Source organism: Anser cygnoides, chromosome 3 (assembly GCF_040182565.1).
Source record: "Anser cygnoides isolate HZ-2024a breed goose chromosome 3, Taihu_goose_T2T_genome, whole genome shotgun sequence".
NCBI classification, from domain to species: Eukaryota; Metazoa; Chordata; class Aves; order Anseriformes; family Anatidae; genus Anser; species Anser cygnoides.
The window spans coordinates 98,041,828-98,069,536 of record NC_089875.1 but is presented as its reverse complement, the minus strand read 5'-3'; the positions used below and the strand labels follow the sequence as shown (position 1 = coordinate 98,069,536).

Genomic DNA, 27,709 nt, shown 5'->3' with positions numbered 1-27,709 from the left:
ACTTCACTGTTGTAATCCGGTTTGTGGTTATCTGCTGTTAGTACAAAATGCCAGTTAACTTGCTTAGTGTTGACCTAAAAAAAAAAAAAAAAAAACTATAGGTATATAATATAGCACTGTTTTTTAAACTTAAATAAATGTTAGGTGTTTCCAATATTATCATCTGACTGTTTGCATTTGTTTTAGGGTCTTTCTCTCTCTGTTTTCTCAGCTCCACTGGACTGCTCTGAAGTACATTGCTGCCTTATAATCTGTTTCTTGTGCACATGATCTTAAATAATCCTGCCTTTTTATTTCTTTTAGATTCAGTCACTCAGCATACAATATGTCCTATGGAAAACTACATTTTTCAGCTGTGAGCTAACTCAAGAGCTTCCATATGGCTGCAAGGAACCAAGCCTGGTTTGTCTTCAACAACAAACTAAGCTGTGAATAAAATTTCTAAGAGAATGCAAGTTACATATTTATTAAATACGGTGAAATGTTTTCTACATTTTTATTACTTATATAAATGTTTATCTTGTGATTATTTTTTTAATAATAAAGTTCTTCCCAAATAAAATCATTGTGCTTCTATTTATTTGTTGAAGACCTTTGGACCTAAAAATTGAGTGAATTGTTATGTTCTGGGTGGAAGTAGAAAGATGCTTTCCAATCTCAGAGTGAATTTGATCCTGTTTTAGTGCAGTTAAAAGCTGTCCGTGCAGTGTGGGTGACTGTGCCCGAGCTAACTTTGGTGTAGTTAGCAGGAGCTGTGCCACCAGTGCATGGGTTCTGTAGGTTCCTCTATTCTGAGCACCCACGTGGACAGCTGGAGGCCCATGTTGCCATATCTTCTTGACCACTGCTAAATAAGTTTGTTTTGGTAAAAGGATAAGGTGGTTTATCATCCTTAACTCACACATCCCAGTGTAAACTTGTAAACTTCTACATTCATTTTTCAAAAGTAATCCTAACTCATTAATTATGTTCAGATGCCTTCAAATGCCTTACATCTAGTCTGAAACCATGAACAGCTACTGATCCCGAGTCAAATGAATTAAGGCAGCACATCATTCATTCATGCACTCAAATCTCTTGAAAATGGAACTCTTCAATAAATCCTTTAGGCATGTTTGAAAAATGTACGCAAATATTTTAAATGTTAAAATCTTCTTCAATCTGTGTTTTTGTTTTTAGCAGGTACAAATATTTGGATATAAATTATGTTGTGAAATATTTGGCTATAAATGCACAACCTCCTTTAAATATTTGCAGGGCCCATCAAAATAATATATTATCATCATAGAGGATAAAGTATTACCCAGTAACTTAACAGCAGCTTATACCTCACACCTTCCAAACTCTATGCGCCCCTGAGTACTGCCAAACAATGGAAATTCTGTACAAAAAATAGCAATTTCAAACAAATATTATGGAACAATTGAAGTTCAATAACTTATAAACGATGCCATTCTTTTGCACTGTTATTACTTCTTGGTCTTTTTAAGGGATTTGGATGCACAATTTCTTTAAACTTGAGGAGTATTCAAATTTTTTTCCTTCAGAAAAAGTTCAGCAATGTCTGTGTGGCAGGCTTCTTCAGGCACAAATTGCATTTGCATAGTTGCTCTGTGTCCTGGTTCCAGTTAGGACAGAGTTAATGTTCCCTCATAGTAGCTGGTAGGGTGCTATGTTTTGGATTAGGATGAGAAGAGCGCTGATAACATGCTGATGTTTTAATTGTTGCAGAGCAGTGTTTACACCAGGCCAAGGACTTTTCGGCTTCTCGCTCTGTCCTGCCAGCGAGCAGGCTGGGGGTGCAGCAGGAGCTGGGAGGGGACAGACCCAGGACAGCTGACCCAAACTGGCCAAAGGGGTATTCCATACCATCTGACGTCATGCTAAACAATATATAGGGGTGGCTGGCCGGGGTGGGGGGGCCGGCTGCTCGGGAATAGGCTGGGCATCGGTCAGCGGGTGGTGAGCAATTGCATTGTGCATCACTTGTTTTCTTACACATTATTATTGTTAATACTATTACCATTATCACTATTATTATTATTATTGTTATTATTATTTTCCTGTCTTAATAAACTGTCTTTATCTCAACTCACAGGCTTCACTTTCCCGTTTCTCTCCCCCCATCCCAGAGAGGGAGGGGGGAGGGTGAGCGAACGGCTGTGTGGTGTTTAGCTGCCAGCCGGGTTAAACCACAACACTCTGTAAAATGCGTAACATGCTTCTTCATGGGAAAGCTCCAAATTGTGATTATTTTATGGAAAATCAGACACATCATTTTCAGAACTAATGAGCAGCTCTAATTTGAAAAGATGAGATCTGAGTGCTATATAGCTTTGTTATATATATAAAAGAGAAAATATAATTAATTAAAGTATTTTGCTTGCTTAGTTTTCTGACATGCACATTTTTAACAGCATCTTACTATATGTATCATACAAAAATTGGTAATCAGGTCTCTCTACAAATCTGGCTGTTTAAAATTGAAACTATTCACCTAATTACTGCAGAGCAGTGATAACATGGTACCACTCTTCACCCTTATGAGCCCTTTTATTAAGAAAGTAGTTGCCTGGTCTTATAGACCAAAATAGAAATACTTAAATAAGTTGTGACATGTGAACATACGGTTCCCAGTAAATAATAGAATAATTTGTTTGAATTATATTGCTTAACCTTGAATATTACGACCTCCTAGTTTATTTTGTAGTCATTTTCTAAGAGCACTACACATAGAAATCTGTCACTGTTAATTTATGCAATGTAACATTCCAAATCCGTTTTCTCATAAATCTTCTTAAGATGAATCTCGACTATTTAAATTGCAAATTCTTGGATCAACTTGTTGGTCTTTATTAGTCACACATGTAACAGACTTGACAGTGAAAAGCCTAATATACTTTTTGTTTTAATTGAAATGTTTCAGGTAAAGCAATCCATCAATTGAGATAATTTTAGCTTAAATTATGTGGTTTGATAGAAATCCCTATGTCTGCTGGCTGCTCTTGAAAAATCTGCTGTACTATGTACAGCAGCAGGTTAATGCAGCCAGCAGGAAATTAAATGCCTGATTTTGGTCTCCCGTTGTTGGTAAGAGGAGTGCTGTACATCCATACTGACTGCTGTTTGGTAAGAGGACATTGCAAATACAGGAGTGATTAGAATTAAATCCAGAGATTAGCATGTTGTACAGGAATCAAAATTAAATACTATTTCATTTTTTATAGTCGGGAGTCTTTCCATGCTTCCACCATGCTTCACTGAGGTTCTGCCATATACAAACTGCTGCACACTGCTGTCCTAAATGGCATCATGCTCACCTTAGCAGGAAACTTTCTTTTTAAATCTCCCCCCCACCCCTTTTTTTTTTTTTTTTTAATGTCAGGCTTTCATGTGGAGGAGAGATTCTCTTAACCTTAGCTTTTTTATCCTGCATGAGTGTTTTTGCCATTCACTTGTGAAAACGACTTAGCTGCTCTCTCTCCTTCTCAGAGGACCCCTGTAGCCCAGCTCAGTGAAGTCTCCAGCAAAATCACGTAACTATAATCAAAGATTTTTCTAAGTTAGCTTAATTTGATTAGGAATCTGTTTAAACCAAAAATAAGTAGAAAAGCCAAAATAAGTATTATTCCTTCCTGAGATTCACGCTGGCTGAGTTCATTCCTAAAAGTAGTTTAACTCCCAGCACAGGTCCTATTTTAACTCATTCCACTTGCATTGCTGATACAGATGATAGCACAGACCACCACTACCCCTCACCTTCTTCACTTTCCATAGATAAAAAGAGTTTTTACCACACTTCCCATAATTTACTGGACACTCACAATGGTAAGTGCAGAAGTACTTAGGACAAACGCAGGCATGACGTTGGATAATGTGTTTCTTCGACCGTGTCAACTAAATAATGGCAGCAGAATTGGTGTCTTGTTCAAACAGTATATCCTTAAAAACAAACTAGGATCTAAAACAGTTTCTGTATTGTCACAGTGACTAATAATGTAAAATAGGCAAGGATGTGTTTGAAAGCAAGACTGCTGTAAATTTTTAATGTGGGTGAATTATACATCTCTTTTTTTCCCCTTTCTCTGTTTTTGGTTTTCTTTTTTTCAATCAGTTTTAGACAGCAACTGTGTTTATGATCTGTATGATCTAGTGAGTAAAAAGGTCTCTAAATATTCACAGTGATCCCAGTATATGAGCCATCTGGTATTGGTTACTAAACTACAGATTGCTAAACTGCAATCTTTTATGTTTCTGGATATTTTCCTGACTCATGCATGGACAACTCTTTGGAGGTTGTTACTTTTTAAATAAAAATAACCAGTAAAACCTATTGCATCACTTAAAATTCTGTTTATAGCTTCACTATAAGATATCTGCAAGATAATTTAGAATTTAGGCATGACTGTATTACGTGGTAAAGTGTTATCAGCATATTCAGCACTAGGAAGTTGTTAGCGCTCACTTTTTTTTTTTTTTTTTTGGGAAGCCTATAATCAACTTAGGGACTGCAGAGTTCCTAAAACTGCAAAGGTGTTTGTAATGAGTATTTCTAAGCAGGAGCTGTGGCTGGGTGGAGCTGTTCTTCTATCACTTCTTCGAGCATAAGATGGAGGTATCCCAGAAACATTATCTAGAAAGCTGATTAAACTGATTTTTTTCCTCAAGCGCAACTCACAGCCTTGGAAAAAAAATAATAATAATAATAAAAATGGAATATTTGTTCAGACCAAAAACTGGAAAGCATGAAAAACTCTGCATCTGTGCCAGCAGTCTGACTTCTTTAATGACAGATCTAATAGCAGAAACCCAAATGACTGCAGTCTTATTGCATTAAGCAGAGTTTTATTTCTGATCTCCTTTTATTGGTGTTTTTCAGAATTAGCTCTTTGCACGATATGACCAAATGGTGGGCTTGGGAAGAGCATCACCTTCACTTCAGCATCATGCAGCAGCTCACAGGAAGATGGTTTAAAACTGTCAGTAGTAAATAAATAACAGCTGGTGCTTAGGTTATCAGCACAGGTGTCTGCTAAGAGCTTTTGCTCAGACTTGGCAAGGCACAGTTTTTCCCCAGTTGATACAGATGTGAAACAAGCCTCTACGCATCACGGAGCAGCTCAAACTCCAGCAGAGGGCTGAGGTGCTGATAGGTAGCAGCCAGACGCAGCATAGGGCTGCCAGTTTCTTTGGACTGCCTGAGTCAGCATCCCTCAGAGGGGTCTTCAGAGGCCTGTGGTGTATTGCAGGAGATGGAGCCCGCCCAGCCTCCCCGCGGGTCCACACCTTCCTCACCACTGGGGCTCCTGAGGTCGTGAGAACTGAACCTTCACATGACTTCTTCCATTCCCCGTGTTGTTTGAGTCGTAGCTTCTGGTGCCTGGAAAGCACCTGAGCTATCGCCAGAGACAGAATTGTCCGGTGGAGTTAATTTCCCAAGGAGATTTATCAGTGCCCAGAATATCTTTCATGTTCCTCTTGAATGAGGTGGCAAAGGTATTGCTACTGCTGGTCCAGACAGGTTTGGGGGCTGTATTTTCCTTCTTCATGGCAGATTTCATGGAACTTTTATGGCTTTTAAGAGATGGATGAAAACTAGGTCTGTAGGGAGGAGTGTGTAGAGGGAGGTAGTTGCACAATGCTGTCATTGTGACATGATCTTTTAAACACAGGCCAAACAACCCAAGCTGAAACTTGGAAACTCACCAGTGAGGAGATGCTTTCTGCCATACATGGGTGTCTTTTAAGGCTCCGCTTTTTCAAAACTTTGGATAATTAAAGAAATAGACTTTCAAAGTTGTAGGAGAAGATGGCTTTTTATTAAGAATTGTTACAGAGATGGCCCCATATGTAAATTACAATGCAGGATATTTCAACAGAAAAAAATCAAAAGAATGTAGCCTGGAGCACAGTGTGAATAAGGAAAAAAAAGGACTTGTCAAATGGGAAAACTTCCTTGGTAAGGTTATCACAGACCTTGCTGCTAGGCAGTGAAGCACTGTCTGCAGAGGAAAACTCAAATCAAAAAGAGGCACAACTTTTGTGTTATAGAGTGACTAGATGTCATCTTTTCCCCCTTCATATTCTTCTAAAATAACTATTTCTTGTATAGTGCCTACAGATTTCATAGTGTTGTGCCAATCAAGTTCATAAAACATAGTCTGTCTGATTTGACCCTCCTGTCCAAAGCCAGGCACATTGGTTTTAATGGAGACATCGAGATGTGTCCTTTCTTCCCTTTCCTTTCTGCCAGAACTGCCACCCAAGCCCAGAGTTAGAGTTTTCATCTTGACTGCTGTTTTCTTTCCTTCAGTCGACACTTGTAGTATCAGGTCCTCTCATCCACCAAACTCCTTTTCCTAAGATTATTTGTGCAGTTTTCTGTTCTTTGCCATCTTTGCCATTTTAGTCTCTACTTGTTTCATTTTTCCGGTTCATCAAAAAAAAACTTGCTGACTTTTCCAAGCTCCATCACTTTAGTCCCCCACTCCCTACCACCTCTGACATCTAACTACTTCTTGATTCTCGGTTTTGTTTCACTGAAGTCTTAAGCATTGAATCTCGTGTGTGTTAATAACTACTTCATACTTCTGTTTTCAGTCTTCCCTTCTACAAGTTACCGTAGAAGTCCACTCCGCAGTTCTTCATCCTCTCCATGTCCTACTTGAGAGCTCTCCACTTCTTTACCGCAGGTAGTGGTAAAGCACCTCCAAGCACCCAGGCAGGCAGAAAGCTATACCCTGAGCTTCTGATGGGCTAAGAATAGTATATTTGATGTATTTAATTGGTCTTATGCTGCCCCAGCCCTCTGGTTCATCCGTCTGCTTTGCGCATTCCCTGATGAAGCTCTCAAGCTCATTGACATGTTTGGGAGTGGACAAGTGCCTGGGACCATCAGACTCTGCTTTGCCATGAAAATGGAAGAAGAGTCATAACAGAAGAGATTCCCATTGTATTAAGACACAGACTATGTACTTTGCACAACCCTATGCCTACTTCCAGGAAATAGCAAATATTGTAACGTTATCCCAGAAAGGCCTTGTAGACTCAGACCATATGCAACACATAATATGCTTAAACCTTAGATTAATTTTCAGACTTTTTTAGACTTGGGTAGGGCTGTTTTTCCGTTAGATCATTTTTTAGTTGTTGACTTGGTTACAGGTACGGGGAGAGGTAAAGGGAAAAGCACTTTGTGGATTTTCAGCTCAGGAGGGAAGCATGCCAGCTCGCTCACTCAAGAACCAGAAGTCAGTCAGGAGTTCTGCTAAGTAGTCCCTGAGATCCAGAGAGGAGCTTTAAAGCCATGATTAATTGTATATATGCAGTACAGAAAGATGATACGATTGTAAATGTTCTGTGCAGCAAATATGGGTAAACCTCTTCCATCAATGTGGCTAACGAAAGCAACATCCAAAATCCTGCATTGTTACTGTTTATATGTTAAGTTGACCAAACGCAGGGTTTTTGAGGGGTAAAGGTTTTAGTTTTAAGAAAGGCACAATTATGAGAACCTGCTCTGATTACAGCCTAACGTGTTACTTCAGAGGAAAATCAAGACACTTGGCAACAGTGTTAAAAGCTTGCAGATACTTGACCTCTGTGAAGAGCCTGGCTGGTCACTCTGCCACTTTTAATGCGCACTTAAAGAAATCTGGTGTTCCTCCTCCCCCCGCCGATGACTGAATATTTCTGAATAGCTTGAAATTCACACCCACTTGAAATGCTGACTTGGGAATACACTTTTTTGGACACATGCTTCATCATATTTCAGCTGTACACAAAGATAAGCATTTCAGAAGTTTGGAGGCAGAGCATTTCCTCCTACAGAAGAGAATTTATATTTTCCCTGACATTGCCCAGGCAACACAGGCTTGAATAAAAAATTGACGCTAAAAGCAGAGTTCTCTAGTCTGGGAATCAACACTGTTATTTTATTCCCAGCTACATTCAGTATCCTACTTGACGAAGAGAAGAATGTCCTTTATAAGAGCAGGGATATTGAACATATTTGGATGACCCATGTAAAAGTGATTAGAGGGCATGAAGACGCAAGTGAAAGAATCTGGATTTAGAGAACGATCCAACTTCAGACTCACTTTTCCCTTACATTGTATAGTCTTCTCCCCCCCGCCCCCCCTTTTTTTTTTTTCCTTTCTGTTATTAGTAGTGGTATTTTGTCTACTATGTGTGAGCAAGAATTTTGTATGAGAGACTGATACCAATAGGCTCTAACCACTAGTCTCCTAAGCAGTATCAGAGCCACTGAGCTGCAGAAACAGATCTCTTGTCTTCCCATTCAAAAACACTTGTATGCCTAGAGTAGCAGTGGTGAGCCACACATGAACTTAGAAGATAGAAAAATTTCACGGGAGATATGGACTTGTATCTACCCAGGCTTGCATCTTGGGCTTTCTACCCAAGTCTCCAGTTCTCTAGATACCTTTGTGAAGGTTACTCATACCTGGCATGCAAGTTAGAGCTTCTAAGTTAGAAACCTATGTGAACATGAAGTCAGCAGAAGCTGGAAGATTCTAATAAAGGCTGTCTGAATATCCAACTGAAGTTCTCCAGGAGATTATATCATTCATTAAGAGAGGTGTGTATCTCTGAAAGCTTCCTCTCATGCCTCAGTTAGATAGCTAAAGGTACAAGTAACCCAAAGGTGGATGTTAGAAGACCTCATGGATTTAAAAGGAAACGGACAAATTCAAATCAAAATAATCTGGCTCAAGAAGTACCTGAGCTAAGAACTGTTGGAGGCTGGGCAACTGCTAAATGGCCTGGTGAATCCCTCAGTCTTGATGGAACCAATTCCAGGTGCATGATGGCCTTTCTGTATAGTACCAGCCAGGCAGCAGTTATACAAAATATAATGCACCTTGCAAAACTAGTCAGAAGGGATGGGTATGATGATCTGCAATGGCCTGCAATACCCAGAGATACAACAGCCTTCCTGATGATGAACCATCATGTCTGGTCAGGAGAGCAGATAAGATGTGTGCTGCATCAGTGGCTATGGCACAGTTTGAGGAACCCTATGACACCCAAGTCTGCTATGACTTCCTTTGTGACTGACGCCCTGAGATAGTGTAGGCTGAATCTTACGAATACTGCACTGCCTAACCATCCTCTTGCTAATCCTGGAGGTGGAAATCAGCATCCAAATACTCTTGGCAATCTTACATGGGTGGTCCTATCATGACTGCACCATATAAGAGGTGCCTTCCCCTTCCTACACTGTTGAGAAACCATATCTTCAGCACAAATCTTTCACTCTTCTTAGACCAGAGACCATGAAGTGGGTATATATCCACCAGGAAAGCAGTCGGCTCTGCCTGCTCTAACTCTCTTTGCGCAGATACCTCCAGCTGTTCTTTGTGGCATACAGCGACTAGCAAAGCTTGCTTACTTAACAAGGACTCTCAGTACAGTCACAAACCATCTCTACATCTGTAGTCAGAAATGGTCCAAGCTGCTGCAGCAAGAACAGCTGTCCGAGGGAAAGCTGAAAGCGGCACATCGCTCTCACCATGCTGAGCTGCCAGCTGTAGAGCAGCGGCGGGCTGGGCACGGCGCAGCCTTGCAACACTGCTAACAAGCGTCTGGCTGCGAAATCCCTACAGGGTGCTATTTTGATTTGTTGCTGTTCACTGGAAGTGTGTTCCTTACACCTGAATTTCTGCTGCCACACAATCTATAATTCAGCACTCAAGATCAAGAAATCAGACCTAATGAAACAACAATGGAAAAAACAGTATTCCCATCTACACTGCTTCTTAATTATTTACACATGAATCTCCCTAGTAATGGCTAGGAATCATTTGGTACTTGATTACATTGTGCTTTTTTTTTTTTCCTGGAGCCATAATCTTAGTAGCTATCAAGCTTAATATCTATTACTTAATACTACTCCTTCTATCTGATATAATACTAGAATTAATGAAAAATGGTGTTCAAACAAAAATGTTTGAGCTTAATCAAGAAACATCTGGAGCCACACTTGATCTCAAGTTGATAACTTTTTGCTTTTGTATTTTTGGCAGAATTAGTTTCAGTTACTGAGGTAAGAAAAATCCCTGCTCTTTGTGGATCAGCAAGAAGTGCTCAGCACTTCATAGTTAATATAATTTGCTCACATCCGTGGCCTTATCTTTTCTCCAATTCTAACTTAGCAGCTGGACTCTGTAAAACCAGTGATTTACTAAGATGATTACTACCTTATAGTAAAAAAGCATAAATATTCTTAAACTGCTTTCCAATGCAGAGAAAAAATTGCATATGAATGTACAGACCCAAGTTATACAAGAAAAGTACGAACACGGGGTCCCTCAGGAAAACTGGATGGTGTAAATCAAGTGTGGGAAAATGCTGAGAGCTTCAGGTCATGGCTGACATTTAAACTCAACACCTCTGCTTCTGTGTTGCTATTACTGGTAGTCAGTGACGTAAAACTGCTTTGCTTTGGGTTTGATATTGAGATAACTTGTACAATGAGCTACTGAATATAGCTATATTTACAGACTTTATAAACTCTTTATGCAGAATATCAATACGGGTACCTAGAAGTAATGTCCCTTTTCAACTCAAGGCAAGTTCTGATATCTGCTTCTTTAGCAATGTACTCCATCCCATTACCATTGTCCGTGATTCAGCTGACTGATATCTGAAGACTGACAGTTAATTTTCCAAAACAACAACTTCCAAAAGAAACAAGAGAGGTAATTTTCCTCTCTTCACTCTTTATTTCTGCTGCACCAGAGAGGCTCATGGTTGCTTCTTCCTTGACCATTGCCTGTGGTCTTCTTAATAGAGTTAAAACCAATGTTAGAACTGGATCAGCACAGGCTCTGTCAGCCCACTGCTGCTGGAAAACAGTCTGGTAGTCCGGAGAAATAACTCTGAAAATACCCTTTAAAAACATCTAAAACATCATTGTCTTAGACAATACTTGAGTAATAATGCATATGGCTACTAATAAGGCTGTAAATGGCTGCATTACTGCCAATAAAAGAAACCATCTGGTACGTCTGCCTATTAAAACACAGGTTCATTTGCAGCCTTTTAATTCTTTTGTTTTCTTGCTAAGACAAGGTTGTAAGACAATCTAGACACCCAAAGCAAATATGCTTGTCCCAAGGGCTGGAAGGATCAAAGAGAGCACTAGCAAGGTAAAACTCACTTTAATTAAGAGGTTAGCACCTACCTGGTTAGTGACATCGCCATGCAGCAGCTCTTTGTTGATCCTAAAACCACGGCAAATTGCAAATAATACAAGGCTTAAAGACACTTGCACAAAATTTAGCATTAGGCTTTCACCACAGGATATTTTGGCTTAGAAGAAAAATAACAGTAACAATGCTATAGTTTGTAAAATTGCAGTAATAATGCCATAAGGCATTATTTTTTTCACTATAGTAGTAGAAATGTTTAGTAAAGCCCTTTACAATTCAACTCTCTGAAAGAGAAAACGATCACAGCAAAACCCACCAAGTATGACTGTCCCACACAGGACAAGTGTCAATCAAACTGATTCACAACTGTGAACTCCTTCAGCTGGATTTTGGGACACTGCAGGTCATTATGTCATTTCTCTGAGTGAACCGGTCTGAGACACTGAAAACCAAATCCATCCTCAACTTTGAGGGCAGTCTGATTCCTGTGCCCAAATGTAGCAGTTCACAACAACTCTTATTTTAAATAAGGCATTTTAATCCTCTATTCAAAGAACAGAAAGTGTTAAGATACTAAGAGATTCTACTTTCAGTGCTTGAAATAACCTGTTTTTGAGTGATGCTAATGAAAGATTATAGGCAGAGTAAAAAGTTTTGGAAGTTTTGAGAGTCGTTTATTTTTTTAATAATAATAATAATAATTGATGAGGTTCGTTTTCAGGGACTTTTAAAGTAACAGACATGATTTTGAACACTAATTTTATCAGTGAAGCACAGCAGTGGAAAAGCACGCGACACTGCAACTTCAAATTAGCCATTCTGCAGGTTACAGCAGCCAAAACATAGAATCAGAGATCCACAGAATCATAGAATCATAGAATGGTTTGGGTTGGAAGATCATCTAGTTTGGGTTTAAAGATCACCCAGTTCCAAGCCCCCTGCCATGGGCAGGGACACCTCCCACCAGACCAGGTTGCCCAAAGGCCCATCCAGCCTTGGCCTTGAGCACCTCCAGGGATGGGGCATCCACAGCTTTTGGGCAACCTGTGCCAGTGCCTCACCACCCTCTGAGTGAAGAATTTCCTCCTAACATCTAACCTAAATCTGCCCTCTTTTAGTTTAAAAACATCCACTTAAATGTTTAGTTACATTAACAGTGTTATTTTCTATGTCATTTTTATATGACTAATAGGCTGCCTTTCAATGTCTTTGTCAGGTCACACAGGACATGTCTGTTTAGATGTCAGCTTACATCTGCTGATTATGTTCAGCTGTCAGCAGATCAACAGAGAGATCTTTCTGAAGGATCTGGAATTGTTATGGCAAGTTCCCTTATTCCAGACAATCTGGGATTTGGACAAGAGCACAAGAAGCTTTTGAGAGCATTTATTTTTGACGTGCCGCCAACGTGCTGCAGGGTTCGGGTGAAAGGAGCCAGACTTGTCGCCTTCATGGCAAAATACCACAGCCAGTGACGGCTGGCTGGTGCCATGGGGAGCTCATCGGGAAGGGCCCATGCACAGCCCTCCACGGATTTAAAGCACTGAGAGATTCAGCACATGCAAAAGGACAAGATGGTGGCTCTAATGCAGTAACAGCACAAAAAAACACATGGCAGTGGGCGATGCTAGCTTGCTGTAAATGGCCACAGCTAAAGGGAAGGCCCAACACCCTTCGGCACCAGCCATGGCAGGCAGGTGCTCAGCGGCAGGCCTCAGCCGCGGCAGGGCCCTGCGCGGGAGCCATTTCCTGTTTTCACAGCACAAAGCACACGTTTGCTTGGCCCTGCACCATACTAGAGCCTCAAGCTCGTCTCTGGCTGCTCCCTAAACCTCACCTAGCCCCAACCCGGGCTCGAAATTGCCATTTAATATAACCAGTGGGTAAAAATGCATGTGCGACTTCTTCAATAAGATTTCTGGCTTCACCCTTTTAACCCAAAGAATAACTATAAATAGTTTATAATGTCTGGGATTTCCACAGCCTAAGTGCAGCTATAAATAGTTCTAAACATTTTCCCACTTCATGCTTTTGAAAAGAACATTCTCCACTTCCTTTCTTGGAGAGCCCCTGGGAATAATGCTAGATCACAGCTCAGAAAATATGTATATGAGGAGAGCTGAGCAAAACAGAGCTAACAAAGTCACTAACAGCAGCTCTCCAATTAATTTTGCACAAGGAAAGGGTCAAGCGCCTTTTCTAACGAGCTCATATTCACCACGCACCACAGGCCGCTCGAGCCGGCCATTTGTGGTTCGTCTCCTCGCTTAGCCCGTAAAGGGTATTTTGGGGCTTGTTTGTTTTTGCAAGGAATTCGTTGTTCTCCAGCCTCAGAAGCGATGTCAGGGTTTATTTGTATTTACTTGAAGTGCGTGTGTGTTCGGCGCTTGGCATGCTAACCGCCGAAGCAGAACACGTCCTTTCGACTTATTTTTACTCATGACTTCAGCAGCCTCTCGGAGGCGCCTGTCAGATCCAAACCATCGAGCCAAAGTGGCACAGCCGCTGTGCCAGGGCTGCGGACGGGACCCCAGCTCCAAGGGGTCTTTCCCATGGTGGCTGCGCCCTCCGCGCCCCTCCGCGCCCCTCCGCGCTCCTGCGCTGCGCGGCGCTGCCCTCTGCTGGCTCCTCTGTCTGCTGCGGGGGGAAAAGGCGAAGTTTGACTCCATGGCACGTCTGTCATCCGTCCCTCCTTCCCTCCACGTTGCCTTTTTTTTTTTTATTTTTTCTAATAAATCTTGCCTTAGCTCCCTACAGTCCTTTCGCTAAAAATGGTCTAAAACCTCCAAAATCTATTCTACCCTTGAGGTGAAGATATTTGGAGTCGATGATGGCATTTATGAAGGGTAACAAGATGCTATGAAGGATGATAAGAAATTATTTGCTCAGGGACAGCAGATCATGCTAATAGACAGATATTTGCAAGATGCAGCTACAGGGAATGGCATACACACACACACACACAGAATTAGGAAGTTTATATCAGCAGATCAGCTCAGGTCAGAGACACAGACCATTTACTTTGAGTGGCCCCGAAAAATGTTCATGTGAAAAAAGAAAATCCCAGATGCCATTATGTCTTTCCAAAATACGGAGCAGCTTACTGAGAGCATTTTATGCCTGTCTTACATGTATACAAAAATCTAGATGAGCAGTAATGAAAGACCAGATTCAAAACAAACATTTTTAAATTGGGCCTAGGAACTGGCAGGGATGTGGAGTTCCTAATATTAGATGGCAATGACTTCTGTAAACAGAGAGCATGAGAAGAGAAAGTCCTAACCCCATAGGACTCCAGCAACTCAGAGAACCTCCATAGTGTGAGGTATAAAATGTGTGACAACTAAGAGCACAGTGAAATGGTCTACAGCATAGATAAAAATCAAGCTGCGATGCCTCCAGAAATCCAAACCTGTTTTCTTTTGATGCTTTAGTTTTAAATGTCTATCTATGCAGTGGCAACGTTGTATACAAAATGAATGCAAATTGCCTGTGTTACAACCAAACCAAGATACTGATTCCTTAAAAAGAGCCAATGCTTCCACGCGTATTACTACCACAGCCTTTTCACTGATTTGTTACATGGTGTGGAAACTCTGCACCCACTTAAATGCTCAAACACTTCAAAAATGCCTCTTTTTTCATTGACTCAATTTTAGTTGGTCCAGATAAAAAGTTGCTGAAATAGTGGAAAACTCCGTATAACAGAGAAGATCTGACTGTGCATAGGATCAGAGAGCTCTCAGCACAGCCCCCCCTCGGAACATTTTTGAAGGATTTGGAAGTTGCACGTTGTGGAGGGGACTGAATGTTTTTTTCTTGGATGCATTGCAGCCAGAATATGGAAACATATAAATATATATATATATATGTATTACAGCTGATCCACTGAAGAAGCAATCGGACCACTGAGTACTCCGCAGTCTGCTTAAAGCACTCTGTTCATCACAGGCTATATCTATATTAAGCTTAACTGTAAGAAAAGAGAAGCAATAGTTTGATGGCTAATGATAAAAGACAAGCCCAATCTCTTGGCCAGGAAGAAAAGGTAGTGGCCAGCTCGTACTCTCATTCAGGGTATTCTGAATCAGCGTTGAGATGCCTATGCCAGGAGAACACTGAAACAGTTCTGCTGTTTTGATGGTAGGAACAGAAGCCCCAAATAAAGCTGGAGAAATAATCAAAAGTTTGATAAATAACACTTCTCCCTCCTTGGAAAGAGCATTGAGAATGCACAAAGCATTACAGTTACCTGGGATAATCTCAGATATTTGTGTGAATTTAAAAATAAATAATTACAGTGAGAGAGAGAGAATTGGTATACCTTTTTTCTTCCTGTCACAAAGTACTCCGTAAGCATTTATGTTCCTTAGCCCAGTTTTGTGTTTTGCTTTTTTTTTTTTTCCTTACAGTCTTGTTTTTCAAGTGGAACTCCTTTACTAGTAAGCATTCATTTAAATAGTCATAGTATGAGCCATGGCCCTGAAACAGCAATTTCATTCATCTCCCTTCCGTGCAGGGTTTTACGTTTGCATGTCCCTATCTCTGTGGGGTATAATTCAGTTCACTCTAATGTATTCAACTCAAAATGCTGAGCCCAAAAGCCAAACACACGATTTACAAGTCAAAGTAATACACTGGAAGGGCTTGGTTCAAGGAGAAGCCTTAACACTATTTTAGATAAGCTCCAAGCTGCAGCTGAATGTGGACGTAAGCTGAGCTAGGAAGGAGTTAAATAATCAAGCTGAAATGTTATTTAAATATCATGAATTAAAAGCTCCAGCCTAGCTGCAAAGAATAAAAAAGGGCACAAGCTTGGCAATGTTCCTAAGGCAGTAAAAGCAATGTTTAGAGAGAAAGAAATCTTTGTCTGAATGCAAAAAAGGAAACTCAAATTGGCAAAATGGAGCAAGGAAAATGTATCTGGGTGATAGCAAGCTGACAGAATACAAATTTCCCTCAGCACAAACATTTAAGCATGACCGCTGTCAAAGACCTCATAATATAGTCAAGGTGAAAACCCAGAAAATTCATAGTCTATTTATAAAACTGCATTTAATTTGTAATTGTTTCTGTCACATCTCACTCTCCACTGTTTCCTACTCTGAAGGAGAAAGGTCACTTAATTCTTCCTTATTCGTCTACATTACAAGAATTGCTGTCTTGAAACTCAAATGCACTTCCATGGGCACCAATGGGGCTTTTGCTGATGATTTCAGTAAAACAGGGACACGGACACCAGCCTCCCTGGAAAATCTGCAGCAGGTGGAGAGAAACCTAAACCTCTTGCTTCTTCAGCAGAAACCATTAGCCAGAGGAGTGAGACTACATTAAGGCGGTGTAAGTGCTGATGGTTGCCAAAAAGGGTGGTCCCACCTCCTCCTCTCAGGGAGCATAACATCGTATGAGCACACTGAGGTGGGTCACATTGCTCATTTGGTGGAATTATTACCCTTATTACCCTTTTTACATGTTTTTTTCCTCTGGAATCAGGTTCAACTTGTAGCTACAAAACATCTCAATCCCACGTCAGGGAAGCAGTGTGTGAACGCACGGCTGAGGGGAGTGGGCCCACTCCATCCAGCTGCATCAGATGAGGCATAATATGAAAATGCCCCATGAGAAAAGAATGATCAAAAGCCTCAGCACTAGGCCTTGAGGGACTACGATGAGTTTCTACAGGGTGCGTTTAATTAGATAGTTGAGCATCCCGTTTCCTAAACAGCAAACCTGTCATTGAAAACTGGGTGGGAAAAAATAATTCAATACAAGCAACACAAACTTGTTTCAGAACGCATTCTTCCTCCCACCTGGCCCTACAGTGGAAAAGTCTCCACAGAAGACCGTGGAGGAGGGATGCGAGCTGCCCTGGAGCTGCAAAGTCCTTGAAGCCTGGTGGACAGGACCGGGAGCCCTGTCAGTGTGCGCGGTGGCTGCCGTGTCCATCTATCCCACCCCACAAACCCCGTGGAAGGGTTTGTCAGTGGGTCTGCTCTGCCTGCCACGTCCTTGCCACCCAAGTCACAGTGTTGCTGGCATAGAATTGCAGAATGGCTGAAGTTGGAAGGGACCTCTGGAGGTCATCTGGTCCAAATAGTAATAATAGGCCTAATAATAATTGAGCTACAGCAAATCTAACTGCTTCCCACAGCCCCCACTCTGAGCGGGGCACTCACAGCTTCATCCCAACTGGAAGAAAAGGGACATTCCTTCCCCACTGTGAATGCGATCCAAATGTGTCACAGTACTTCTAATGAAACTCTATTTAAAATGATTGTCTTGATCAAATTGCCTGTAAGGAAAAACCCCAAAATAACCCAGTGAACATCTAGTTCAATTCACAATTGTTTTTGACCGATGCCAAACACATCCGAGAAAAGGACATTACTTACATAAATTCCTGCAATCGTCTGAGCAAGGAGAAATGTCTTCCTGACCCGGTCTTTGGCCAATGATACATTAATAGCCATTGTAATTTTCTTGTAGGTAATGTAACCACAGAGGCTCTCTACACTGAAATAATTAGGACTTTGGAGATTCCCTAAACAAGTTCCCATGAGAGAAGTGTCTGTGGTTAAGTTTTCAGGACTCTGGTAAATTACTCAGGCTGGAATACACTGCCATCATTCTCTGCAGTGACAAAAAATAAAGAAATCACCAGGTAATACTGAAAATGGATCCCTGCAGTTGGAAATGTGATATTACATGACCTGCTGATATTTCTGTCTTTCTTTCTGTTGTCAGAGAAAACTGGATGAATGGTGGCTATCTATTGCACTGGTACTGACTGATGAAACATTTTGTAAATTATCTGCTCATACACCTATAAGCTTATTACAAGAGAAGGATAGAAATTAAACTGAATTCAGCACTTTCATAGCATTTTTTTTCCTTTTGAATCTAACTTTAGTTTTACAGTACTGGGTTCTGTGAAACTAAGAAGTACACTTGTGTTGCTGCATGGGAAATGTCTTGTTTTTAATGAGTTGCCAACTTAATGACCTGTGGGATTTCAAAGTTCCTTTTTGGTTTTAAAGGAAATGATTAATATATATTCTGTCTTTAATTATGGCGCTATAATTGCGTGAAAGGAATTCCATTCATTCTTTTCTTCATTTAAATGTTTTAATTCATGAATGTTAGACAACATATTCTCCTAAAAGGTCTGTCTCTAAAAGAGACATATATTATTACTCACTTTCAAAACTGAAGAGTGATGAGAATATTAGTGCTCCTCAGTTTTGGGGCAGAATATTTGGATTCTTACTCTAAACGGATGTACATGTTGTTTAAAAGATTGCTTTACTAAAATAAGGTGGATTTATATGGAAGTAAATGGCATGACTTCAAGTATCTATTAACGTAATACTGTCCTTTAATTTTTACAACAGAAAAAAAATTATAAAACAGGAACTCTCATGTGTATATTTTTGTTGATACTTAATAGGCTACTATAGCCCGCTAGCACATGTCCTAGGATAAATTTGGATAAGCGGTGGATATAATATATTTCAGAAAGCAAATCTTAATCCTGCTGCCCTGCCTGCAATAGCTAAGGATTTCTAGTTCTGAAAATGAGTCTTGACTTCTTTCTCCTCTTTTTGCCCCAAGTAATTGGGAGATTAAACTTCTGATTTTTTTAACAGCTTATATATGCATCATGTACAAATCCCATCCCTGTGACTCAGACATTTTGATCCTTTGGTTATCAGCCAGATATTTTTCAATGATCTGTGAATCTCTGCAAATTTGACTACCTTTTATACCTAAGAAGAGCTTGATTTTTCAAAACCTTGATTTAGAAAAAACGTTTTAGGGTGCACAAGAAAAAAAAAAAAACACAGAGATGTTAAGCACCTTTCTCCCATCACCTACTCAGATTTTCTGTACCCAGCACCACATCAGCCAGCCGCCTGGTGCTCATCACCAGGGACCTCTAGTTTGCTTTCCCAGATTTTTTGGCTTACGGACCAAGACTCACTCCTCGACATGGGTCATGAGGACAGCACAGACCTAACTTGTGAGACTGGAAACTCTTCTGTTACATATGCTCAAAAGCTTAGTTTCTTTGGGGTATTGAATAGTCCCTAGTCCTTCAGAAAAAGATGTGAAACTTGTATTTGCTAGTGCAATTCACAGCTTCTCAGATGCTCCTCTTCTCTCTCTTTCCTGCCAGGGACTATTGGCTCTTCTGAAGCAGCAACACTGCTGTGAAAGGACCACAGACATGGAAAGGACCACCTGGATCATCAAGTCCCAGTTGTCTGCTAATCTCTCTCAGGACTGTGTGATATAATCCATTTATAAATTTATCAGCCTCCATCTTAAAACTACTTAAGACTGTATTGCTCCTCTACATCCGCTGGAAATCTCTCATTTCCCAGAGATAAGCTTCTATCATCTAACAGAAATACCTAGTATTAATCCTTCAGTGCATAGACTTGCATTTTGAGTGATTACATTTAATCCCACTTCCTTTTCTGCAGTTCTTATCCACCCAGTTAACCCTAGGCATTTTGCCTTTACAAAACTGCATCAGGAAGAATATAAGTTTAAGAAGTTTATTTGATAGACAAGAACTGCATTACAGTTCTGTTGATAAATAGAAACTACTCTACTGTCCTAAAGGTGACAGTGACCTTGTCTGTTAGTTCAAAAAGGAAAGCCTGCCCACCTTTTCTGTTAAATTAGAGTGCCTGAGTCTTCTGCTAGAAGGGAAGAGGTAAGTTAAATTGCAGTAACGCATCACCACAGGATTATAAAGTGTTGAGATAATTTTCACAAATGTAATTGTGTAGCCAAAAAGAATTCTGTTGCATTAACCAACATACCTATAACCTAATATATTAATTCAAGAATCAATATGGTTAAGAGATCCTTAGAAAACAAACAAAAACAGATAAAAACATAAGGATGATTTTCCATAGCTTTTCCTCAATCATGTTTCTGAAAACTTTACCTCTGGCATAACTGTCAGCTATGTCAAAATGAACAAGATAAGCAACTTAGAAAATAAAGAAATGATTATTTCATTTCTCTATAAGCAGGTCTGTAGGTTTCATAAAAATTTCATTGTGTCCACATGTGAACCTAGCAAAAGGAACCAGTACAGCCCAGACACTAGTCTGAGGGGCCGTTGCCATCACTAAAAGATGTTCCAAACCTCCTCTGTCCTCACCCAGCTACGCAGCCCTGTGTCATTAGGAATTAACACTAGCACAGACCTACTTTCTGCGGCAAAGTCATTACAGAAGGCATTTAACAGCATCAGCTTCAAGACCAGTCTTTAAGGAACTCTGCTTTTACACTAGTTCTCTTTTCTCTTTAGCCAGTTCCTCAACTTGCCTGCAGCTCTAACACTAATCTTCAGGTTCACCACCTTAACTAATGATTTTCCATTTGGCACTGCATCAGGTCCTTCACAGAAGCTGACAGCTCTATTGCATTTTATCAGTTACCTTATTAAAGATACCAAGTTTGTCTGACATGAGCTACTGTTGCTAAATACATTTTGCATTTTTATCCTCTTTCAGAACAACTTTACAGAATCGCAGAATGGCTGAGGTGTGAAGGGACCTCTGGAGGCATCTGGCCCAACCCCTGCTCAAGCAGGGCCACCTAGAGCAGGGTGCCCAGGCCCACGTCCAGATGTCTTTTGAAGATCTCCAAGGAGACTCCACAGCCTCTCTGGGCAGCCTGTGCCAGTGCTCTGTCACCCACACAGTAGAGATGTGCTTCCTGATGTCTGGACGGAACATTAGCTTGCTTCAGCTTTAACAGCTAATTGCCCATTTAGTGTCTTTAATCATTTTTTCCTTCAAAAATAGATTTTAAAGTCCTGCGAAGTCAGACTGACAGACTATCCAGAATTCTTTTCCTAAATAAAGCACAGTGTATTGATGTAATTGAGACCTTGCAAGCTGCAGAATCAATGTTGTCTGTTTTCTTCGTGCACGCAGCACATTCTGCCTGCCCTCAGTAGACCATGAAAGCACTGTTGGTAGAAGAGCAGTAATTAAAAAGTCGATAAATTCCTCCATCAGGCATTTCAAGTAGATTAATAAGAAATGAATAAATTTTATATTACCCAAAGTAGAATTGGATAACTTTACTTACTTGCATTTACTCTGGGTTACATTATCAATCATTTTGGCATCGGTGTTGCAGTTCCCTTCAGGGTCCTCGGGAGCAAGACCACAATTTCTGCAGTCTGCAATGTTGATTCCCAGCTACGTTTTTTACTTCTCTTTTCCAACAGATACTTTAAATGATTATGTCTGACAGGAAGAGCCAGGCAGATGTCATTAAGAGTAGGTCTATGACATATCATGTCCTCATACCATGTACTCAGTGGAATATCATGTCCTCAGTTTCACAATTTAAATTTATTTATTTATTTATTTATTTATTTATTTTTTTTAGCATACTGTTTCTTTCAGAATGTCTTCTCTGGTGGTATGGCAGAATACCAGAGGTCTTGGGTGTTCACCACAACTGAAGTGGTGTGTCACTTCGATTCTCCCTTTCTGGCTGCTTTATAAATTGTTCTGTTCTGTTCTGGTTAGGGGAGGATTTCAAGCTTGGACTTTAAGAAGATATTGACAAAAGGAGGATAGTCAAGAAAAAGCAAGTGATGTGAGAAGAGATTTAGAAAATGTGGACTAGAAATAAAAGACTGAAAAAAGTAGATTTGTTTGTTCCAGAATAAGGAAGACTGAAGAGACTTCAGGGAAGAAGTCTGTTAATAACCTTCATAAAAAATGCAAAAGATTAACTAGGTATGTTTGAGATTTTCTTAATGCAACAGGTCTGCCATAGATAGTCTCTTGAGATCTGTCAGTTTTGCATTTCTATGCTTTTGTCTCAAGATGTAAAGTCATTACCATTGCAACTGACAGACATTTTGGACCTGGAGATTTCCCCATTCGTGCCTTAAAGCATTGAGAAGGTTGTTTTCATGCATATATCTGTATATAAGCTGTTTTATTTTTCTTTTCTTGAGTACTTCCTTGCAATACACAGAGCTAAAGATGGTCTATAGCCAGAGAGGGGGCAACACTTCACCCAGTTATGGCTCTTCATTCACAAATTATAGGTGAGCATACATAGAATTGTGACAATGTCTGTGTGCATCTTCTATGAAGCTTTTGACTGTTGTAGGTTTCCAAAGGATGGAGATGAACAGCAATTAGTAGATGTATTATTAAAATATTATGTACATTACCCTTTTTCTTTACTGTCAGACAAAGATATCACCCTCACTGTAAAAGGCAAAGGTATTGCCTTCCCTTTACAGGGAATGGGAGTAGGTAGAATGAAAATCAGCCAACTCCTTCCACCTCTACTCTTACACCAGGGCCCCATCAGTAAGCAAATGGTTTGAGAAATGCATCTAGTATTCTTCAAGTGGAACTGTGATAAAATCATTGTGGGTGGCAGTGAAAGGATTAACTGAAACTACTGTGTCAGTTTTCTTTCTGTGTGGTTTATTGCTTCCTAAACAAAGGTCTATACTTCTCCTTCTCTTACTGAGTGCACCATCCTTAAGGTAACAGACAGTCCTGCTCCAAAAAGCTGAACGGAGAAAGGTAAATTTGTTTTGCAGAAGACCGTGATATTTTAGAATATGGTTTCCTTCTGTTTGGAGCAATCCTCTATTTAGAAAAAGAGCGTGAATCTGTGGCTCCAAGGAACTGCACGAGGTGGACAGCCCTGGAGCCTTGAGCCACGGAAGTCCCCACTCAGCAGGCTGCCCCACAGCTGTGGACACTGAGAGCTCCAGCTATCAAGGAAGAGCGAGCCTGGAAGGCCTGAAAGCCACGGCCCGCGGCACTTCCCAGATCTCTGCCAAGGAACCAGGTCAGCAAGCTGTCAGGAAGCTGGGTAGGGTTCTCATTGAAACACTAGATTTTGATGACTCAGCAAATGCTCAATTAAAAACATGTCAGAATTTTTCCAACCAGCTCTATTCACAGGCTAAACAAATAAGGGGTGTGGGGAGGAAATACTGTCCTTATTTTACACCAGAGGGACTGAGGCACAAAGATATGGAGTAACTTATGCCAGGTGATATAGAAAGTCCACAGACAGGAGGCAAACTTAGATTCCATGCCGTCCCTTAATCGCAAGAGTATCCTTCCGTTAAACTTAATTAATTTGCCATTACAATGACCATGTGAGATAAGTATTACTTTCATTTTATAAGCAGGAAACCAAAATAACTTGTACAACAGCAAATAGGAAGCCTGTATCTGAGCCAGGACCTGAACCCAATGTTTCTAAAGCTGCTAAGCTTTATCAAGCGTGCCTTTTTCTTTCATGGATAAGTATATTGGATTTACATGGCTTGGTAGCAGGGGGCTGCAGAGCCCAGCAGCTGCCCCATGGCAGAACAGAGCCAGGTCCAGCTGGCTCCAAAAGGGACCTGCTGCTGGCCAGAGCCGAGCCAGGGAGTGACGCTGGGTGGGCCTCTGGGAGAGCAGATTGAAGGAAAGGAAAAAATGGTGTGCTACAGAAGCTGGGAGATAGGAGTGAGAAAATATGGAGGGAACCACTCCTGCAGCCCCTAAGGCCAGTGCAGCAGGAGGGCAGGAGGTGCTCCAGGCACGCAGCAGCAGTTCCCCTGCGGCCCGTGGAGAGGCCCCTGGTGGAGCAGGCTGTCCCCCTGCAGCCCACGGGTCCCACATGGAGCAGATCTCCACGCTGCAGCCCGTGGAGGAGCCCCCGGTGGAGCAGGTGGATGTGGCCTGGAGGAGGCTGCGGCCCATGGAGAGCCCCCGCAGGAGCAGGCCCCGGGCCGGAGCTGCAGCCCGTGGAGAGGAGCCCACGCAGGAGCAGGGGGTCTGGGGGGAGCTGCCGCCCGTGGGGGACCCGTGCTGGAGCAGTTTGCTCCTGGGGGATGGACCCCGTGGTACGGAGCCGTGTGGGAGCAGTTCTTGAAGAGCTGCTGCCTGTGGGCAGCCCCCGCAGGCTCAGTTCGGGAAGGACGGCATCCCGTGGGAGGGACCCCACGGGGAGCAGGGGCAGGGAGCGACCGTGAGGGAGCAGTGGGGACGAAGCGTCAGGGACTGACCGCAGCCCCAATTCCCCATTCCCTGTTCCCCTGCACTGCGCTAGGGAGAGGAAGTGGAAAAGGGTGGATTCGGAGGGGGGGGGGGCGGAGGGTTTGTAGTTTCCTTTATTTCTCACTGTTCTAGTCTCCTAGTGATAGGCAATATATTATATCAATCTCCCTATGGTGAGTCTCTTTTGCCGATGACAATAATTGTTGAGTGATCTCCCTGTCCTTATCTCAACCCTTGAGCCCTTTCCATCGCATTTTCGTGGTTGTGGTGCAGTTCAGCTGCTGAGCAGGGTAAAACCACCACAACAAGGTTCAGAGACAACATATAGTCAGTCTTGGTGGAGTCTTAGTTACATAACCACGTTAACTATGGTTTACATTCCTACAGCAAAATTCTTCTGTGCTACAGTCTGTTTATGCTGAAGCTGTATTCCATACAGAAACACAGTTTTATTATGAATAAAGCCCTTGTATGCAGCTGTGGGTAGTACAGAACCAAAACTTCAGCCAGAAGGAGGTAACCAGTGCTTCTCTAAAAACTCATACATGCAGTTCGACTGGCTTTCCTGGCTCTGCTAAGCACCAGCAGCTACCTAGGCACACCACATAAGTTCTTTTTCCAGATCTTTTATGATCCCAGGTTTCTTAGGCCCCTGTATGCAAATACTAACGCTGTCCTTCAGCTGGATTTCTACTCTGAACCCAACCTTAACTGCAGGCAACTGTAGCATCACTTGATGTTAAAGTCAGATAATCTTTTATTAATAGGCTTTGATTTCAAATACCAAGAGTTTTCTTTGTTGAGTTCTTTTTGCCTCTCTAAAAATTTGGGGTTGAAGTTTCCTAAGGTTGAAGTTTTCACACGTTCCTGGTGACAGGACGAGGGGGAATGGGCTGAAGTTGCACCAGGGGAGGTTTAGGTTGGATATTAGGAAGAACTTTACCGAAAGGGTTGTTAGGCATTGGAATGGGCTGCCCAGGGAAGTGGTTGAGTCACCATCCCTGGAGGTCTTCAAGAGACGTTTAGATGTTGAACTTAGTGATATGGTTTAGTGGAGGACTTGTTAGTGTTAGGTCAGAGGTTGGACTCAGTGATCTTGGAGGTCTCTTCCAATCTAGACGATTCTGTGATTCTGTGAAAAACAGGGTTCTTTTAGGGAATGTAGCTATGGAAAATATGCTATTCTGCTGGTATTAGTATCCTGGTAAACTTTGTCTTTTTTAACACTTTTGGTCTTTGAACACGAATTTGAAATTTGACTATATAATGAGAAGCATTTGTGCTATGGATATATAACAAGAAGCACTTGTGCTATGGATGTATCTTCTGCTGCTACTGTGAAAATCTGCTCAGATTTGGCTAAATCATGGGACTTTGATATAACTGTGTGAAGTGCATAGTAGAGACTCCCAAGTTTCCCCAGTGAAACACACAAATCACATTCTCACAGACCACGCCTGAGTCCTTCTCAGCTCCAGGCTGAAGAGATGGTGTAGTTCTGAGACACGGCATGCTGCATCCCCTTAGGGTTGTGCCAGAGTACTTTTTTTCTGCTATTCTCCCAGTGCTCTCTATGACCACACCTGAGCACAGCACGAAGGAAGAGACCTCCCAAGTTAGGTACAAAGGAAATAAGAGCTTGACCAAATGAGGGAAAAAAAGACATAAGTAGAACAGTTGGTCAAGGATGAAACTGTAACTGAGAATTGTTAAGGAAAGACTGGACTGTGACCAAGTAGGCAGGAAGTAAAAATTAGAATTGCTTGAGCAAGGGGACTTTGACATACAGAAGAAGGGATAACAGGATTAGGAGTTCTCGAGGGAAATTTAGAGCAAAGTAGGATTCACTAGGAAAAAGAGACTGACACTGTGTGAGAAATGAGACTAGGATGCACAGGAGTCATGGGAGTAGAAATAGCTAGGTTTGCCTGGGAAGGAGATTGGAAAACAGCATGCAGAGACAGAGTGGAGCTGAGAACACCGGATGCATTTTGGAAGAGAGACTGAGAGTCTGAAGGGTGAAGGCTGGAAACAGGGTAAGGACTCCTTCTCTACAGAAGGAGAAATTTTGGAGGCTGATTAAAGGTGATGTGGATCCAGACAATGCAAAAGAGTTTGTGTTATTTAAAGCACTCTTTCCTCTGGGATCTGTAAAGAGTCTTGAGAATCACCATTTTTCTAGGGTCCTCAAAAATGTTTTAGAAACATCAGCAAAGTGTGTTCCCCCTCCTTTACTGGTTTAGCTTAATTAAATGGAGTCATATTATACCAGACCTATAGCCGAGAATCTGAAATTTATTTTTATGGATAAATCCTATGGGAGTGAAAATAATGTCTCTCACAACATTTCAATATTTAATTTTTGGTTAAAAGAAGAATCACTTGCAAAGTTAAACCTTAAAAATTAGCAAATGCCACAGCTAAAGCTGGCTATGCCTTTACGATGTAGAATAGTTTTCATATGGGGAAAACCAAATAAAATTCAGTCTGGAAAACAGACAGTCAAGAGGGGATATTATAGAGATGTCGTAAAATCATAAGTGGCACCGTTAAGAGAGTGGAAAGGCATTTTCTGTCTCTTTCAGTATAAGCTCCAAGGTAAATAAAACGCAACTACAAAAAGCCAGGTTCTAAACAAAAGGGGACGATTTTACTGCTTGACAAAGGATGTTGTGGAGGTTATAAGACTATATGGGCAAAGGGAAAATGGACAGGTACATGTAAGATAAATCTGTTGGCAATTACTTATGTATATATAGAACTCAGATCTGACTCTAGACCGTAAGCTACAAGTGGGATGGACTTGGAGAAAGCTTGGAGAGTATAGGAGAGGTTTGACCTGTCCTTACTCCTTCATGTATTTACTGTTCATATTGACTTGTAGAGGGAAGTACAGCCGGAGCCTCAAGAAGGGATTTTAAGAAAAGCATATTATGAAACACTTTGAGAGAGATCTTTGGGTTGTGGAACTCAAGTGGATAGGGGTGTTTCTGAAATTCAGAATTAGGTCCAGAGAGGCAGTTCTGAGGACACAAAGCTGTCTTCAACCTTTCCTTTTACCTGATGTTACACAACTACATATCGAGCCTGCTAATTTTAATTAACTTCCTGCTCTAGCTGTTAATTGTTGTGGACTGTATTCTGCACTGCTTCGCTCCCTGCATGATATGCACTGCATAGAAAGCCTAGGTATCCACTCAGAGTTGTGGATTCCACGAATTTAGATGATTAAATCTTTATCTGGATCAAAGGCCTCCTTTGGCCTTAATACCTGTACCTTATTTCTCAATACATAAATGGAGGTAATACCAATAAATCATCTCACAGGATATTGTTGAAGATAAGACCATCTACAAAGGTTTAAATCCTAAACCTCGAGGCTGTTTGACTTGTATCTAATGTGATCTGGCTTTGCTAAGTCTAACTGATGATTACAGTGAGTGGGTGACAGGATTGTGAAACACCATCATG

General features: G+C 41.3%; 1 protein-coding gene and 1 long non-coding RNA gene across 3 annotated transcripts in view; both read left to right on the top strand.

Moving 5' to 3' along the window:
- Window positions 1–603, top strand: part of MCPH1 (microcephalin 1) — a 130,679-nt gene extending 130,076 nt beyond the window's left edge. Inside the window, exon 14 of one of the 2 annotated variants that reach the window (XM_048078040.2) lies at window positions 304–603. In XM_048078040.2, coding sequence (XP_047933997.2) covers window positions 304–359 — 56 coding nt within the window. In that variant the 3' untranslated portion in view covers window positions 360–603. The remainder of the gene's footprint in view (window positions 1–303) is intronic. The other variant, XM_048078042.2, reaches the window with a different exon arrangement.
- Window positions 604–1,926: 1,323 nt separating this feature from the next.
- Window positions 1,927–21,284, top strand: LOC136790508 (uncharacterized). The gene is made up of 3 exons (XR_010830559.1): window positions 1,927–1,962; window positions 19,351–19,896; window positions 20,708–21,284. It is a non-coding gene; the product is annotated as an uncharacterized lncRNA (long non-coding RNA).
- Window positions 21,285–27,709: the final 6,425 nt, after the last annotated feature.